Consider the following 19183-nt stretch of genomic DNA (forward strand, 5'->3'; position numbering starts at 1 on the left):
TTGTTGTGTTAGTAGAAATTGTCCTCAAAAACTTGAGGAGTGTAGAGCTACCATCAAAACAAAGAATTCAAGATCAAGAAGTTTCACCTCATCACATCACATAAATCAAAATCCAACCCAAGGTTTAAGTGAAAACAGAGCATTCAAAACAGGATGGGGTTCTAATCCCATAAAATGAATATTTGACCCTGGAAGCTAGCGATGCCCATCTTGATACCTGTCTTGTTAAATGCTGCTGCCCTCGTAGACTAAACTGACGTTCTCAAGTCTCTTGATATCCTCTAGCAATGCTTTTATCTTCCAGTTGTAAATCTTTAATCTCCACAATTTTGCTGAATGAAAAAAGTAGCTCCTGATTTTGATTTATCAACGCACATGCTGTTCCTGTTCCTGTTCCTGTTCCTGTTCCAGCACTGCCTCGCTTCCTTGCAAAAACACCGAAACAATTGTGACTATTTCTATAGGTGTGAGTATTATTTAGTACATTCATTCCTCTACTGTGATCCTCTTGCCAAGTATTGCTTAGGCTTCTTGCCTTACTAATTGTCTGCTCTACCTTTGCTTCAATTCCTTTAAAGCAACATTCATTTCTTTAGTATCTGATCATATGCAGCAACGAATGCTGATCATCTCGTATCTGCCAGGGCTAAGTCTGCTGTTCTTTGATGGAGGCTCTTTATTATCATCTTTAGTGATCCTAGTCAGTACAAAACATCCAATATCATGATTACCAATCCCATGTGTTCTTATGCCTACATTCGAACCAAACCATGTTGCCTTAGCAAACGAACAATGCAAAAAACAGAAGGGATTGACCAATTTGTTTAGGCTCATTGGAGTCATAAAATTTTTTAGACCAAATGGTTTGGTCATATGAATTCTTAAAATCATCTCTCAGTTATGGGCCAATTCTCTGCGGCCCAATTTAAAAGTTTTTGAGATGAAAGTAATAATGTACATAAATCATAACCTTGACCTTCTTATTTTTCCCCATTAAAAAATGGTTTAATGGTAAAAATTTCACTAAAAAACTAAAAAATCAATTATGACGTCAATGAAATTTGTATTCAATTATGTTGAGATGATAAAATTTAAGTGTTGAAAAATTAATACTAAATTTATAATTATTAAATTGTTTAATAAATTAGTAAATATAAGTATTAAATATAATTATATTGTTTGATAAAAATAAATATTGAATTTTAAAATATTATTTATTTTTATTTTTAATTTTATTTATATAATATGATTATAAAATATATATAAATTGAAAATTTTTAATGATTTATCTGGGCACCTATTTTTTATAACATGACCAAGGGTAGAACCAGAACATTACATCTAACGAAAATTTCAAGTTGCCTAGAACTAGAACCAAAAGTGAAATATATATACATATGTGGCCATTTTACCAAAATAGTCTAAAAAATATTATGTTTACAAAAATAATCCAGGTTTAAAAACAATCACCAAAATAACCTCAAATAAACAGTAAAATTGGGTTGTGGCCTGTCAATGGCCGGAACCTACTCGTATTTTACACCCATGATTGCCTAATAATTGTGTCAGACTTAAAAAAAATTAATTTTTTGAGTTTTGGCCTGTTAATGGCCGAAACCCATGTAATTTTTTTTAAATTGTATAATACTGATATACGAAAAAGGAAAAAGAAGAAAAAGGAAAATTTTGGGTGTTGGCCTGTCAATGGCCGACACCCAGTACAATTTAAAAAAAATTTCTTTTTTTTCGTGTCAGAATCAGATATCAGTATACGAAAAAAATAATAAATTTTTTTTGGGTGCTGGCATGTCAATGGCCGGCACCCAATACAATTTAAAATTTTTTTTTCGTGTCTGAATCAAATATCTGTATACGAAAAAAATATTGTTTTCTCGCGATGTGCCGTATACTGATATCTGATTCTGACACGAAAAAAAAAGAAATTTTTTTTTAAATTGTACTGGGTGCCGGCCATTGACAGGCCAGCACCCAAAAAAAAATTATTTTTTCCTTTTTTGTATATCAGTATTATACAAATTTTTAAAAAAATACATGAGTTCCGGCCATTGACAGGCTAAAACTCAAAAAATTAATTTTTTTAAGTCTGACACAATTATTAGGCAATCATGGGTGCAAAATACGAGTAGGTTCCGGCCATTGATAGGCCACAACCCAATTTTACAGTTTATTTGAGGTTATTTTGGTGATTGTTTTTAAACCTGGATTATTTTTGTAATATAATATTTTTTTGGACTATTTTAGTATAATGGCCTACATATGTATAGATATGAAAATATTATTATAAAAACAAAACCAAACAAAGCCCAAGCCCAACTGTTGGGCTCAGAGCAAAACTGTCCAGAAAACACCGAAAAAGTAAAAGACAAAAAAGCAACAGAACAATAAAAGCAACCCAGCCTACTGAGCTGTCCTCCTCTAGAATCTTCTAACCTATACGAAACAACTATGTATAAATTTTAATTTAGTAAATTTATGCATACGAAATTTTGGTTGTAATTTAAATGTATATAAAATTTTAATTTTAATTTAATCAAGCATATTTAAAAAAAATACATAAATTATTTTTATCTGGGATAAATATAAATATTTTTGTATAACATACAAATATAAAATAATGCAATAATTTGTAAGAATTAAATTAAATAAAAATTCATGAATATAAATATACATTAAAACAAAGTTTATGTATAATTTTAATATTTATCCTTAAATAAATAAACCTTAAACTTTGAAAAAAATGAAAAATTTTAATAAATAATCATAAATTTGTTTTAAATTTTTGTTCAGCATAAATTCATAAATTTTGTTTTAAATTTTAATAAATTGAGTTATTTATAGCTAGATAGAGTTTTGATGATTGATTGGCTCCACCGTAATGTCAATCAATGTCAGGGGGCAGTCGCCATAAATTAAAACTCTAAATTCAAACCCAAAAGGCAAACAGACTCCGAAAAGAAACTAAACAGAGACTCGATGCAGCAAAATTCACGTTTCCTGCTCCTCTCGCTATCCCTCCTTTTCCTTCCATTCATTTTCTCTGACGCCAAAAAGGGCCCTATTATCGGAGGATGGACGCGGATCAAGGACATCAAGGACCCTCACGTGACGGAGATTGCGGAATTCGCCGTCAACGAGTATAACAAGCTGTCAAGCTCGAGTTTAGTTTTGCAGAAGGTGGTGAAAGGCGAAACCCAGGTGGTGGCTGGGATTAACTATCGGCTGGTTTTGAAGGCAAAGAATGGAAGCGTGGCTAAGAAATACCAGGCTGTGGTGTGGGAGAAGTCATGGCTGAATTTCAGAAATCTTACCTCCTTTACCCTCGTTAAGGGTTAGATTTTATTATCATGCTATAGATGTTCATGTATGTCATCTCGTCCTTTTATGTTCCGATGTTACGGAGAATAAAGTCTTTTTAATACATATTCACATCGCTTAATTTAAGGTTATATGCTGAAAATTTTTTTGAGAAAATATCTTGCTTTTCAACAATTTTATTAATCTACGTTTTTTTTTTGAAAAAAATATATATATCATGTAAAACGCATTTTCACTCATATGACAATAAAAACAATCTTGTAAGATGTATTTTAGGAGAGAGAATAGAAACGCGTTTACTGAGCATATTTTAGGGTTTAGGATTTAGGGTTTCTGAGCATATTTTTACTATCATATTAGTGAAATTTTTAAAATGATTTTCTCCAGAATATTTATATAAACTAATTTATTTAGGTCACCATTTTCAAATTTGATTAAATTATTACTTAACTTATACCTTAATTCTTAAATTTATTTTAAAGACATTCTTTTGTCAAAGATGGTAATAAATTATTAATTTTAGTTAAATTATAAAAAAAGTGGTATTAATGCCAATTTTTTAATAAGATCACTAGAGATTACTTAAGAAAAGCTAATTTAAAATTAGAGTATAGTTTAGATACGAACTTACTTTTTCTTTTTTAATTTGAAATTTTGAAATTAAAATTATTAGCTTTTATCATATTCCATTGTAGGTGAATGAAATATATTCTAAAAATATTTTAACAAATAATTGTTCGTAGAGTGATAATGAATTTTTAATATTGTATTTGATTATTAAAATAATGTAGTTCAATTATTTTATTTAAAAAATATATAAATATTTGAAAAAATAAAATAGTCATTATCTTTTAAAATAAAAATATTTTAATAATTTTATAAATAAATTAATGTTATGTTGATTGGTGACATATTATATACAGTATAGATGGTTTTGCGTGTAGCAGCCCGCGACTTCTCCTTTGTTGCATGATTACAGCTTTCAGGTGTGCATGCATGAAATGGTCAGCTTTCACGATTTGAAAAATATGTAAAAATATAACTTATTTCAAATGTATAATGATGATTTAGTTTTTTTTTTCAATCCAATTGATATTTAGTTAATTTGTACAAATTAAAGAAAGTCTAATACCTACTATTTCTTGATTAAATTAGTCCATCTAGTATTAAATTGATCAATTTAGTCTTTATATTATTAAAAAAATCAAATAGAGTCAAATCATAATAATTCACGATTTGGGTCTCAAAGAATATTCATTTGGTCACTTTGGTACCTAAACTTTTTTTTACCTAATTCCTCTGTCATGGTTTTTAGTCCAAAAATTGATTTGACGTTAAAAAATTTCAACCAATTAGAGAATGCCACATAATATATATTTTTTATTTAAAAATATATATTTATTAAAATTAAATTGAATTAATAACTGTAGAAGCCCAAATTTGCCCGGGCCCATACCAAATAAACCTAGCCCAATACACCACAACCCAAAAATAGCCCAATACACTACAACTCAAATCAGAAAACAAAAACAGCCCAATAAGCCCAAAACTAACACTAGCATAGAAACCCAAATCAAAAAAGGAAAACAAATATTTCAAACCCTAGGTGTGCAGCACCTAGTGTCACGGACTTAGAGCTTTCCCACGCGATCCGTGCGGCCTTAGGCAGTTTCTCTGCTTAAAACGCCTAAGTCAGCCTAACTTGCAAAGAAAAAGGATTCAACAGCAAAAACGCCCAAGTCAACTTAACTCACAACAATAAAGGATTCAATAGAATTCCCTTAAGATTTTCGCTAAGAACAGCAGAAGAATGAAGTAAGAACGAGCCTTGAAAGATGAACAAAAGCAAGAACACTTGAGAGAAAAGTTTGAGGGAATACTCTCAAAATTCTTATTAATAACTGAGTGAATTACAATGAGTAAAGAGGTCTCTATTTATAGTTGAGCCTCAAAGTACATCAAAGGCTATAATTAAAAGCTGTATACAATTAGAACTCTAAGACATAATTAGAAGCTGTATACAATTAAAACTCTAAGATTAAATAATCATATCTTCTTGGGTCTCTTCCCTTATTTATCAGACTCTTGGGATGGGCTTTTAATCTCTTCAGGCAACGGGCCAGTTTGGTTGGGCCAAATGACCTCCTTCAAATACGATGGATCGCACAAGTTCGTCATGGTTGCGTGTTCCCATGCGCAACCCATGACATTCTCCCCCACTTGTTCTAGCGACGCCCTCGTTGCATCTTCTTTGTGGAACTGGTCAATCTTCTCTTGGAACTGCCATAATGCCTCGGCAGGTTCCCAACTTGCTTCACTATCAGGAAGTCCCTTCCATCGAACTAAGTACTCATGCCGTGGTCGGTGGTACTTTTGTCTAATTATCCGATCTGCCTCAATGTTTTCAACTTTACGATCGTACGACACCTTTACCCCCATCGGTGCTCATTCAGACTTGCCTCGATTTGGATCCTCTTGATCTCCATGAAACGGCTTAAGCATGCTTACATGGAAGACTGGGTGTACTTTAAGTTTTGGTGGCAACTCCAGCTTGTAGGCCACCTTGCCCACTCTCTTCACAACTTTAAACGGCCCTTCATACCTTCGCACAAGACCCTTATGCAAGCCAGTATATCGTAAAATCAAGTGTAGTTTAGCAAGGACTGAGTCACCCACTTGAAATTGTACATCCCTTCGGTTTTGATCGGCCCACTTCTTGCTACGCTTACTTGCCTTATGTAAACAAGCTCTAGCCAAGTCATTCTTCTCTTGCCAATCTTTTGCGAATCGATAGGCTGCCGGATTTGGTCCTGTATAATGGGTCACAACAGCGTTGGGTGTGAGTGGCTGTTGATCCGTTACTATTTCAAATGGACTTTGATTCGTGGCCCCACTTCGCTGCAAGTTGTATGAAAATTGGGCCACATCCAGCAACTTTGGCCAATCCCTTTGTGTGGCACTCACATAGTGTCAAGATACGTCTCCAACAAAGGCATTTACTCATTCGGTTTGCCCATCGGTTTGTGGATGCATGCTTGTGGAGAAGTTCAAATCGAGCCCATTGACTTGAACAACTCGTCCGTAACCGCCGATGAATCGCCCATCTCGATCGCCGATAATAGACGATGGCACTCCCAATATTTCACCACGTGTCTAAGGAACAACCGAGCTGCCTCCTCGCCAGGGCACTCTTTGGTCATTTGGAATAAAAGTCGATACTTTGAAAACCCGTCCACCACAACAAGAATACTAGCAAACCCGTCGGACTTAGGCAAACCAATAATAAAATCCATGGATAAACTCTCCCATGGCCTTTCCGAACTGGCGGGGGGTTGAAGCAAGCCGGCTGGAGTCTTTAACTCAACCTTGTCTTGTTGGCACACTAGACAAGTTTTCACATAGGTTTCTATATCAGCACCCATGTGAGGCCAGTAATAACGATCCTCCAAAAGGGCCAAAGTGCGATGCATCCCTGGATGGCCTGCCCATTTCGAGTCATGACACTCCTTCATTACTTCCTTACGGAGTTTCCCATAATGGGGCACATAGAGGCGGTGTCCATGAGTGTATAATAGCTCCCCATCAAGCCAAAATCTTCTCGTTTTTCCCTCCTTGGCAAGCTCACTCAAATTTTTGGCAGTGGGATCATGGGACAATCCCTCTCGAATGCGTTCCAAAGAAAGAACGATCAAAGTTGACTAATTGCTGCAAATTCTATCTTGCGACTGAGTGCATCAGCCACAATGTTGGCACTTCCTGGTTTATATTCCATTGTAAAATCAAACTCCGCTAGTAAAACCTGCCAACGAGCCTGCTTGGGAGACAACTTTTTCTGGGTTAGGAAATAACTGTTGGCAACATTATCGGTAAGGACCACAAACCTGGAACCCAATAGATAGTGTCTCCATGTGCGCAAGCAGTGTACTACCGCAGTCATCTCTTTCTCTTGGACCGTATATCTACGCTCCGTCTCATTAAGCTTTCGACTCTCGAAAGCAATTGGGTGCCCATCTTGCATCAGTACTCCCTCAATAGCATAATCTGATGCATCTGTGCGTACTTCATAAGGCTTTGCAAAATCTGGCAAGGCAAGTACAGGTTCCCTCGTCATTTCTTGCTTCAATTGATTGAAGGCCTTCTCACATTCCGGATTCCAATCCCATACCTTCCCCTTTTTCAACAGGTCTGTCAAGGGAGTGGCAATTCTGGAGTAGCCTTCGACGAAGCGTCGATAGTAATTTGCCAACCCAAGGAAAGATCTCAGCTCCGTTACCTTGGTTGGAGGCTCCCACTCTGAAATGGCTCGAACCTTGCTCTTGTCCATTCGGATCTTACCACTTCCTACAATGTGGCCTAGGAATGACACCTCTTGTTGGGCAAATGAGCATTTCTCCTCCTTGACGAACAGCTCATTTTCCCTCAAAGTCTGGAACACCTCCCTCAAGTGTTTTATGTGCTCTTCGAGCGACTTGCTATACACGACAATATCATCAAGGTAAACAACCACAAAACGATCAAGAAAGGGTTGAAGTACCTTATTCATTAGGGTGCAGAATGTAGCTGGAGCATTCGTGAGTCCGAAAGGCATCACAAGGAACTCATACGAACCGTACCGTGTCACACAAGCTGTCTTTGGTTCGTCCCCCTCGGCTATCCGAACTTGATGATACCCCGATCTCAAATCTAACTTGGTAAACCATCTTGCACTACCAAGCTGATCGAACAAATCTGCAATAAGAGGAATAGGGTACCTATTCTTCACAGTGATCTTGTTTAGAGCTCGATAATCAATGCACATTCTCAAAGACCCATCGTGTTTCTTTTGGAACAACACTGGCGCACCATATGGGGATTTAGATGGTCTAATGAATCCCGCATCCAAAAGTTCCTTCAATTGTTTCCGCAACTCTTCTAATTCTGGCGGAGACATCCGATAGGGGGCCCTTGCTGGCGGCACCACATTGGATGCTAACTCGATTTTGTGGTCCACCTCCCTCTTGGGTGGCAAACATTTAGGCAACTGAGCAGGCATTACATCTCGGAATGATTGCAACAATTGTCCCACTTTTTTCGGGGTCTCACTAACAGACTCAGCGGTCTCTTCGATCTTCAAGGTGGCTAAATATGATACTTCATTTCTCCGTACACCTTTAGCAAACTGAATTGCGGACAGTGTTTTTCCCTCAAAGCTTATCTTCCTTGTAACTTTCACCATGCATTGATGTTTCGCATCCGAGATCACCATGTAATTGCTCGAAGGGGCAATAAGAGCTTTAACCTGATCAAGGAAGCTTAGTCCCACCACAAAATCATAGTCACCAAGTGGTATTACCTTAATGGATACCTTCCCTGACCAATTGCCAAGCTGAAGATCCACTCCTTTTGCAACCCCCTTGATTGGAACACTTTCCGAGTTCACTGTTTTGATTCGACCCCTTCATTATCCATCTTGAGGCCCGGTTTAAGCGACCTCCTCGGACATGAATAAATCGAAGCGCTGTGTCAACGAAGCGCATTCAATTTTCTCAAGCCACAATGATGTCTACAAACATCGACCATGGCTCATTCTATCTTTGACACCCCCTAGTATCGATCCAAGGTTGTTATCCTCCTCATCGGACTCCCCTTTCGCTTCTATCGCCTTGAGAGCGGCCTTCTTTGGACAGTCATTGATCATATGTGGACCCTCACAGTGGAAGCACCTTATAGGCCCACTCTTTCTCTTGTCCCAAGGCTTCTTACCGTCGCCGTTCCTAGTGGGCCTTTCTTTATCTCCCCCACTATTACCCTTTAATCTGGGTTTAGAAGAATTGGAATTGTCTTTCCTCCCACCAAATTCAAGAAGTGATTCGCTCATCGACATAGCCTTGGTGAGTTCTTGAACTCCTCGGCGTTGCAACTCTTGCTTCGCCCACGGTTTTAATCTGTCCATAAAGGAAAAGAATGCCTCTTTCTCCCCCATATCTGAGATTTGTAGCATAAGCTCGCTAAACTCCTGCACATACTCCCTCACAGTGCCTTATTGTGCAAGCCGACGCAACTTTGCCCGAGCCTCATCCTCGGCATACTCTGGGTAAAACTGTGCTTTGAACTCACATCGAAACTCCTCCCATGTTTCGATTTCAGGCCCACCACGTCTCACATCAGTGGACCTACGACGCCACCACAACAAAGCAACGTCAGATAAATACATCGCAGCAGTAGTTACCTTAGTGACATCCTCCGTGATGCCTTTGGCACAGAAGTATTGCTCGATTCCCCACAAAAAGTTGTCCACATCTCTTGCGGACCTTGTTCCCTTAAACTCCTTGGGCTTGGGAACATCAATATTGGGCTTAGGTGCGGCAGCCGCTAACCCACCATTGCCCAAGGCAACCTTGTAGATTGTGAGTTCACCCTTGAGCTCCACAATCTCTCCCTTCAAGGCCACCACCATAGCCTCAATGGTATCATCTCTGCCAGTCAACTGTTTCATATTATCCGTCACATACTCTTTGAGCTGCTCCTGCATGGACTACAATCCATCATGGAGCCTATCATCGACATCTTCAACCCTTTCATTGATATCCCCCATGGAACTCTCGAGAGTGACGACGCGATCCTCTAAAGCTGACAATATGTCCCTTGAGCGACTGGCTTTCCTAGCCCTCCCACGGGTCTCCATTCCCTCAACTTCTTTTGACATCTTTCAACGGTGGCTTCGAACCTTAGCTCGGATACCAACTGTCACGGACTTAGAGCTTTCCCATGCGATCCGTACGGCCTTAGGCAGTTTCTCTGCTTAAAACGCCTAAGTCAGCCTAACTTGCAAAGAAAAAGGATTCAACAGCAAAAACGCCCAAGTCAACTTAACTCACAACAATAAAGGATTCAATAGAATTCCCTTAAGATTTTCGCTAAGAACAGCAGAAGAATGAAGTAAGAACGAGCCTTGAAAGATGAACAAAAACAAGAACACTTGAGAGAAAAGTTTGAGGGAATACTCTCAAAATTCTTATTAATAACTGAGTGAATTACAATGAGTAAAGAGGTCTCTATTTATAGTTGAGCCTCAAAGTACATCAAAGGCTATAATTAAAAGCTGTATACAATTAGAACTCTAAGACATAATTAGAAGTCAGATACAATTAAAACTCTAAGATTAAATAATCATATCTTCTTGGGTCTCTTCCCTTATTTATCAGACTCTTGGGATGGGCTTTTAATCTCTTCAGGCAACGGGCCAGTTTGGTTGGGCCAAATGACCTCCTTCAAATACGATGGATCGCACAAGTTCGTCATGGCGCAACCCATGACACTAGGGTCTTCTAACTTGCCAGCCGTCGTCGTCTCTTCTCTGCTGCCGCCACCTCTAGCAACCACCAACTCCGTCACCTACCCAATCAACATCAAATCACTCTGCAAACAAGGAGAAAACACGCAAACAAAAGTAATAGAAAAAAATAGAAACTAATCGGCTATAAAAGCCGAGCAATACATTCTGTATTTTCTTCTTCTACTACAACGTTCTTAATACAAAGGAAGCAGATAAAAATTTGAGAAAAGGTTGATTCAAAAGTTCTTTGTTTCTCTGTTCTTGCATATTTTCGTTTATTTCTATTTTTTTGTTCTTATTTTGCTCTTCTAAACTAATAATAAAACGAAAACGGAAAAGAAAAGAGGCTAGTACCTGCTGGTTTCGAAAGTCGTCGCCGGAGAATTTTTCCGGTATTGGAATCGGACCAAAAGGGTACAAAAGACCCCTCCCTTTTCGGCCTATCGAGTCTAGAAGATTTTTTTTATGGATATCGAGAACGGGCTTAAAAGTTTGACTTTTGGGTACCTCCGGCCATCGCCCGCGGCGGAACCGACGGCGGTTTCTCGTCGGATTCTGGTAACGCCCGGAGAAAGCAGAGAGGTGGGGGAGGATTTCTCTTTGTTTTTTGAGATAAAACAGAAAATGAGTAAAAAAAAACTTCTTGTTTAAATAACCAATTCAAAACGGCACCGTTTAAGCCCCCATGACCCGCGCGCGATCCGACCCACTCCAGGGGGGATCCGCTTGTTTTCATGAAATGGGATATTTGTGCCCTTGGTCCCTACCATCATTAATTTGTTTTGATTTAATTCTTCTGCTTGTTTGTATTTTTTTAATTTGACTCCGTGTTTTTACACCTATTTCATTTCGGTCCTGCATGAAACGGTGCGCTCTGATGGACTAGGATTAATTTCCCATATAGTCCTCTCGTTTCTGCAGCGTGTTACAGTTTGCCTCTCTTTTAGTTTTTTTTCTTTTATTTCAATTTGACCGTTTAACTTTTTTTGTTCCATTTTAGTCCTGTGAAGTGCTGCGTTTTGGGAGGTGGGGATATTTTTCCCTTTAGTCCTTCCTTGTTATTCACACACTCAATTCGATTCTTTCCTTTTAAATTATTTACAGATCTGCCCCCCCGAATTTCTGTTTTAAGACCAAATTAGTCCTTTTTTTTATCTATTCACCCATTTTATTATAATTTAAACTTCAAAATTTATTTTAACTTCAATTTGAGCCTTGGTCTGTTTAATTCCAAGTTTATTTTGTTTATTTATTCATTTTTGTTTTGTTTTGTTTATTTATTTATTTATTCTTGCATTTACTTATTTCTTTATTTTCTGGTATGTATAGTTTATCATATTGTTTATTTCTCTACTTACACTACATTATTATTGTTGTTTATTGCTATCATTCTTATTAATGTTTAATTCATTTTATACCTCTAATATTAGAATAAACAATTAATATGGTTATTGTTATTATTGGATGATTATTGTTATAATTATGTCAATATTATTTTATGCTTTATGATTTATTATTTATTGTTATATCTACTAATAAAGTTATTTCATGTTATATTATTATTGTACTTTGTATTGTATAAAATAAATGTTAGTCCTTATACTATATTTGCATAAATTAAATTTACATCTCATCAAATATTATGTTAATCCATACTCAAATAAATAAATAAAAAAACTTCAAAATAAAGCAACAGGTTGTATTTAGAAATTCAAGAAAATCGTGCCCTAACTTACGGGGTTTCAATTTTCTCGAAAACTCGAATACACGAATCGTTTCAATCAAAACTTTTAAATATTATTGGGAATTTATAAAAGATCGTGTTCTAACTTACAGGATATGATCTCTTTTAATAAAATCCGAAATAATTGAGCTTTTCCAAAAATAATTTTTTTTAGGCATTTATTCTCACATCGGGAATTTTTGATATTGTGTCCTAACTTACGGGACGTGATTTTTTTCTCGAATAACGTGAAAATATGCCTTTCTCTCTAAACTTATACAAGTTTTTATACAAGGATTGTATCTTTTAAAATTTTTCAAAATTTTCATTTTCGACATTAAGACATAAACTAATCAACTAGGTACCAATTTTGGGCGTTACGAGGGTGCTAATCCTTCTTCGTACGTAACCGACTCCCGAACCCATTTTTCTAAATTTCGTAGATCAAAACCGTTGTTTAAATAAATTAAATTATTTATCAAAAACAACTACTTTTTTGAGGCGATCTGATCACACCTCATTAAAAAAGGATCGGTGGCGACTCCCATTTTCGTTTTCATTTTTAAAACCCAAGTTGACCCCGTTTTTAATCAAAAATGGTGTCAACAGCTTGGCGACTCCACTGGGGATACCAAAATAAGAGAGTCAAGCTACGAGTTGATTATTTCTTGTCTTTTTGTCGAAAATTGTAAAGTTGATTTAAAATTACGGTCCTTTTATCGCATTCTTATGGTTTGCATTACTTTCACATGTTTTCTTTATTGGTTAAAGTCTTTTTGTTTTTGCGCATTGCATTGCATGACCGTTGGTCACACCTCTTAAGTGGGAGTGAGAAGCTACGCCTTCGTGAGGTTTTCACCTCCGCATGGGATAGTGAATCGCTTCCGGGATACATCCGTACCTATGTCTTCGTGAGAGTTTCGTCTCCGCATGGCCATAGGGAAATGTATTCCCCTGAACTGAACTCAGTCCGTATGAGCCTATAATGGGTAAGGATTGAGGAATCTGCTGGTTCTGGTACCCTACTTTAGAACCGAACCACATGCAATGAGCCATAAGAACCGACCTAGGTAGAGCTACGCCAAACCTTAGTGCTTACCCAAATGGATGCTGTATTTATTGTCATTTACTTTAAATCCTGTTCTATGTAATACTAATTTTGCTTCGTTTGTGATTGCATGGCATTTTCATTCTAAAAGAGGTGTTGATTCATGTTCAGTATCTAAAACGAAAGCTTATCATGGAAAAAAGATTTCTTGATAAAGTAGAAGATAATGCAGCTGTGCGAGTGTGATAGCCCGAAATAGGGCCTAATCGGAATAGTGGTTTCGTAACCACAAATCCGAAGTGAAATAGTTTAATTTTATAAATTTTTATTAGTTACTGATTGATTGAAATATTGTGTGAAAATATGGATAGAAAATTTTAATGCTTTAGTGCTTAATTGAATTTTTAGGACTAAATTGAGAAAAATGCAAAGTGTGTCTAATTAGTGATTAAATGACTTAATTGAATTATTGCATGAAATTGGAAGTGTTTATGTGGCAATTAGACCATGAATTAGTGTTATGGACACAAAAGGGTATTTCTAGAAAAATATCTAAGTAATGGGTCAAGGGCATTTTTGTCCAAATTGAATAAAAGACAAAATAAAGATGAAAACAAGTGTTCATCTTCTTAAAATCAGACGTTTGCTGCCAAAAAAATTCATGTCACCATAGCTAGGGTTCTTGAACTTCCTAAGCTCAATTGTAAGTGATTTCTTGCCCCGTTTTTGATTATTTTCGTATTTTTATGCTTATTGAAGCTTGAATTTCATGTTTCTACCATTTAATTTAAATGAAATTAAAGTTTAAAATTGACCCATTCATGATATAATTGTAAATTGATTAGTGATGTTAGATAATGAATGTTTGAAGTGTTAATTACAAGTTTTACTAGATGAATTTTGATGAAAATGTTGAAAAGGGCTAAATTGTGAAAGATGATAAAGTGTGCATAAAGTTGTGATTTTGTGAAATTGAGGGCTGTTATGAGCATGAAATATGATTTAGTGAAGTTTGAAATTTAAAATTTAGTGAATTTTATTTTTACGAGCTTAGGGACAAAAGTGGAATTTTTGAAAAGTTTAGGAAAAAATGTAAATTTGCCAAAATGTTGTGTATGATTTGTATTTGAATGAAATGTTGATAAAATGTATTAAATTGTGTTAATATAGATCAAGAAAGAAGAAATAGTGGAAGTGATCGGGAAAGAGAAAGTTATCGACTAAATTACAAAATAGTCGTTTTGCATCCGAGGTAAGTTATATGTAAATAATAGTTATATTTGTATAAATTGTGAATTATATTTGATATGTGAATTAATATTGAATGTGGAAGGAAAATTGTTCATGAATTATTCAAGTAATAAAGTGTTAAGTGTAAATTCGGTTGAACTTAGGAATAGAATTGGATACAAGTGACATGTCACTAGAGACCCGATGTTACAAATGTTACAGTGTTACAGTGAGTCCGGTCTTGGGTGATCTAGCATGTGTTGCAGACACTGACGACTTGTGTGAGCGGGCCGTGGACATTTCAGTGTTATTGATCGGTGGTAGCCGGCTACATTTCGGTGGTAACCGGCTACATATCGATGGTAACCGGCTACATATCGATTAATGGCACTTATGTGCTAAATCTCTACGTATCCGTGTATATTCCAACTGTTCAACGGGATTAATAATGAATTAAAGTGAATATGAAATGTTAAGTGTGAAAATGTATATGCAAGTGAATTGGTAAGATTGTGCATGTGTAAGTGATTGAAATTGCTAAGAAATATTTTGATTAGTTATATGTTAAAAGTGTTAATTATTAAATGAGTAATTATTGTTTACATGTAACTTACTAAGCTATTTATAGCTTACACATCTCTTTCTTTCCTTTGTTTTATAGTGATTTGAACTTGATCGAATAGTGGACCGTCGGAGCTCGTATCATACTATCATAGCCATCTCGGTATTATGTGCTTTTCAAAATGTTTGAACTATGGCATGTATAGAGTCTTAATCATTTTGAGCATGTTCAAATGATATGGCTAAGATTAGCTATTGAAATGGTTAGTAAAGATTATGTTTTGGTATTATGTATGTGTAAATGGTAACTAATTCAAAGAAGCAGTTTCTTTGACAGCAGCAGTGACGTGAATGTAAAAATTCACCATAAATAGTAGAAATGGAATTAGAGAGTGAATTATATATGGAATTAAATCTTATCAAGTCTATTTTTATATGAAAGAAATGATGTAGGAAAAGGAATTCTGTATTTTGAGATATTTGAATTTTAGTGAGACAGGGTCAGAATGGTTTTGAAGTCCCTGTTCTGACTTTAGAAAATCATTATAAATTGTACAGAAAGAATTATGGGTCATAATTTATATGTGTAGATTTCTTAGTGAGTCTATTTTCAAAATAAAAAAACGATAACCTTATATGTATTCTGTACAAAGAGATAATTGATTTTTAGTGCCGAGAGGTCAGATCTGTCGAGCTGTGAAACAGGGGATACTTTAATGAATAAACTGTACTAATTGGCCAAGTCAAAAATTCTGAAAAATTTATGGTAAGTAGTAATATGAGTCTAGTTTCAGGGAAAATTTACGGATTTAAATTTTGAGTTCTGTAACTCGAGTTATAATTAAATTAGTGACAGTTATACAGGTAGACAGTTTTGCTGTGAACAGTGAATTTAATTTTAAAAGCAAATTTTTATGCTCCGAATTGGTAAGTTAAATTGGATGACATCTCGTACTCGATTCCGGCAACGGTCTCGGGTAAGGGGTGTTACAGTGAGTATGGGCTGAGACGACGCAACGGGGGAAAGGCGATAGTCTTACCGAAGGGCACGTGTCAGAATTGTGGGATTTCACCCGTATCAGTGTAATCCAGAATGACCTTCGAGAAATGAAAGAAGTCTGGGATCAATGGGATGTCGAGACCAAGCAGCTGTTCTATTGTAACTACGGTGACCTGCCTTATCTGCTCAGTGTCAAAGTGGACAAGTATTTATTTCGGGCCCTTGCTCAGTTTTGGAATCCTGCCTACAGTTGTTTCACTTTTGGGAAAGTAGATTTGACACCTACTGTGGAGGAGTATACGACCTTGCTTCGGTGCCCAAAGAGTCAAGTCGACAAGGCTTATTCTAGAGCTGCTTGTGTCCCTCCGTTGTTAAAGAAATTAATGAACATCACTGGGATGAGCGAGCAGTGGGTTGCTACCCGAATCCAACAGAAAGGCGACAGTAAATGCGTTCATTGGAAAAGCTTACGAGATTTGGTGCTTGTACATCCTGACGTAAAGAAAAGGGTCGATGTCTTCGCTTTAGGTACCTACGGATTAGTGGTCTTCCCCAAAGCTTTAGGACACGTAGACGAGGCTGTATCTGATTTGTTTGATCGGCTTAGTAAAGGGGTTACACCGGTTCCGGCAATACTGGCTGAAACTTTTAGATCCTTCAATACGTGTCGAAAAACAGGTGAGGGAAGGTTTATTGGATGCACGCAGCTTTTATTGGCATGGTTTCATAGCCATTTCTGGAAAGTGGAAAATGTCTCTTATCGGGTATTCTCTGATAGCTACTCCCCTCTAGAAGAATTGGTGGCCACGCCAAGACGGGATGATATTTCAGAAGAAAGATGGATAGAGATACTCCAGAATCTCCAGGATGAAGATATTGAATGGAGGGCTCCTTGGTTAATTCCTGATGAGATATTGTACCGATGTGGAGATTTCGACTAGATTCCTCTGCTCGGGATATGGAGAGCTATCGAATATGCTCCTCTACTCGTATCTAGGTAATATAGATCACGACAATTCGTACCAGCAATGCAGGGGTTGACCTATTGTAATTTTTCCTATAGGGAGGACAATTACAAGAAAAAGGTTCGAGAAATGTCTAATGCTTAGAACCAAACTCGCCGAATGAAGATCTTAGCCGTGGGTCTGACGATAACCGCCGAGTATAGTCAGTGGCGTGATCAAAGGATCAACGACAATATCCCGGTATCAAATCCAGAAACTGCTCGATCTTTAGAGGAACACCTACAAGTATTTCCTTCTGAGATAGAAATCATCAAACAAGAATTTGAAAAGAGGAGTTTGGAGTTAGGTAAGAAAATAGAGCAACTAGAGGAAGAAAAAATACAGTTAGGACTAGATGTGGACATTCAAAGACTGGAGGCCGACAAATTGAGAAAAGGAAAGAACAAGGCAGAAGAAGATTTAGACAGCCTGAAGACCGATTACAAGAAGTTGCGTAGGTCAATAAGAACTGCTGGCTTGGGTAAAACACTAGAACAATGGCGACAGGAAATTCAGGAGGAAAAAACGAAAGCTAATCAGTGGGAAAAGAAATTTCAGGATACTCGAGCTCGAGAAGTTGCTTTAGGAAAGAATCTACTAGTCTGCCAAAACGAGAAGACGGAGTTGAAGGTCCGAGTAACTGAACTAGAAAGATCGCTTTACCAGTACCGTAGTCGTAATTCTACGGTTGAATTAAAGGCAAGCTTAGTCAAAATTGAAGAATTAAAAAGACAAGTAGGAGAGCTCGAGGATGCATTGCAAAATAGTGAACTCCGAATAGAGCTTCTGGAAAAAAGTAATGAGCAGTGGCAAGGGCAATTCCATTGGTCTCAAGATCAGATCAGAGAAAGAGATTATATTATGGGCGAGGCGGTGGCTCAAGTATGTGAAGTAGCTAATCATCTGCAAACCCTAGCGGTTCAGGCTGATCTATTAAGTTTGAAGTATGAGTCGGAGTCAGACCAGGGCCGAGAATTAGCTTGTCTTCTTAGAAAGGTGAAGGCTTTGAGTGTAAGAGCAAAGCCATATATGTAATCTATTTTATGTAAAGAAACTTCTTCTCTAGTAAAGTTTTCTAATGAAATTGAATTAGAATCAGTGCCTCTTTTTTGCATTCTTTTCATGCATTGCATCACATCATATGCATTAATGACCATTAAAGAACCCTAATCGAATAAAATTATTTCAGTTAACTTGGAAAACTGACAAAGTTACGGCACCCGAGCTAACTCAAAAATTATGAACCAAAGGTTGGAAAAGCTAGAGCGACTTCAAAAGGAAATGCAAGACCAGCTGCAGGCGCAAATGAAAGAACAAATAGAAAAGATTCAACATGACATGGTACAAAAGATGCAAGAGTCTCAAAATAATCTGATAACTAAGACGACACAATTATTGAAGGGAGTAGATAAAGAAAAAGGACCTGTGATTATTAATGAAGAAGAAAACAATGGCGAACCACTTTATCCTCTAGGTTTCACGCCTCCGCACACGCAGGTTCAGACTGAGCTGCATCCGCGAAGACCCTCTGTGTCGGTTAGGCCTCAGCAGTTCCAAGGCGATGCTTCAATGCCAATGAATTTTTAACCTGGAGCGGGCTCTAATCTCGGTGATAGCCCGAATAATATTTCTATCCCAGATCTTGATGAGATGGCTGAAAAGGACAAGGCGAAGGAGGAACTTCCAAAACAATTTGAGGAGAAATGGAAATGGATAGAAGAGAAGTTTAAGGCAATAGAAAGCATTGAAAGCTATCATGGGATAGACGCAAAAGATCTGAGCTTGGTTCCGGACTTGGTGCTACCTTACAAATTTAAAATGCCAGAATTTGAGAAATATAACGGGACCAGTTGCCCAGAAGCCCATATTACTATGTTTTGCAGAAGAATGACGGGGTATATTAATAATGATCAATTATTAATACATTGCTTTCAGGAAAGTCTTACAGGAGCGGTGTCAAAGTGGT

The 19183-nt window shown here is 36.9% G+C and overlaps 2 protein-coding genes across 2 annotated transcripts; both read left to right on the plus strand.

The window, feature by feature from the left end:
* The first annotated feature begins 2944 nt into the window (after window positions 1–2944).
* LOC105772195 (cysteine proteinase inhibitor 5) lies at window positions 2945–3422 on the plus strand. The gene has a single exon (XM_012593521.2). The coding sequence runs from the start codon at window positions 2995–2997 to the stop codon at window positions 3352–3354; it is 360 nt and encodes a 119-aa protein (XP_012448975.1). The 5' UTR covers window positions 2945–2994; the 3' UTR covers window positions 3355–3422.
* Window positions 3423–16320: 12898 nt separating this feature from the next.
* Window positions 16321–17154, plus strand: LOC105772069 (uncharacterized). The gene has a single exon (XM_012593411.1). The coding sequence runs from the start codon at window positions 16321–16323 to the stop codon at window positions 17152–17154; it is 834 nt and encodes a 277-aa protein (XP_012448865.1).
* The last annotated feature ends 2029 nt before the right edge of the window (window positions 17155–19183 follow it).

This window comes from Gossypium raimondii, chromosome 6, assembly GCF_025698545.1.
Source record: "Gossypium raimondii isolate GPD5lz chromosome 6, ASM2569854v1, whole genome shotgun sequence".
Lineage (NCBI taxonomy): Eukaryota > Viridiplantae > Streptophyta > Magnoliopsida > Malvales > Malvaceae > Gossypium > Gossypium raimondii.

Bases quoted from the DNA above. Each gene is read 5' to 3' on its own strand.
- LOC105772195 (XM_012593521.2), top strand. From the start codon at position 2,995: ATGCAGCAAAATTCACGTTTCCTGCTCCTCTCGCTATCCCTCCTTTTC.
- LOC105772069 (XM_012593411.1), top strand. From the start codon at position 16,321: ATGAAAGAAGTCTGGGATCAATGGGATGTCGAGACCAAGCAGCTGTTC.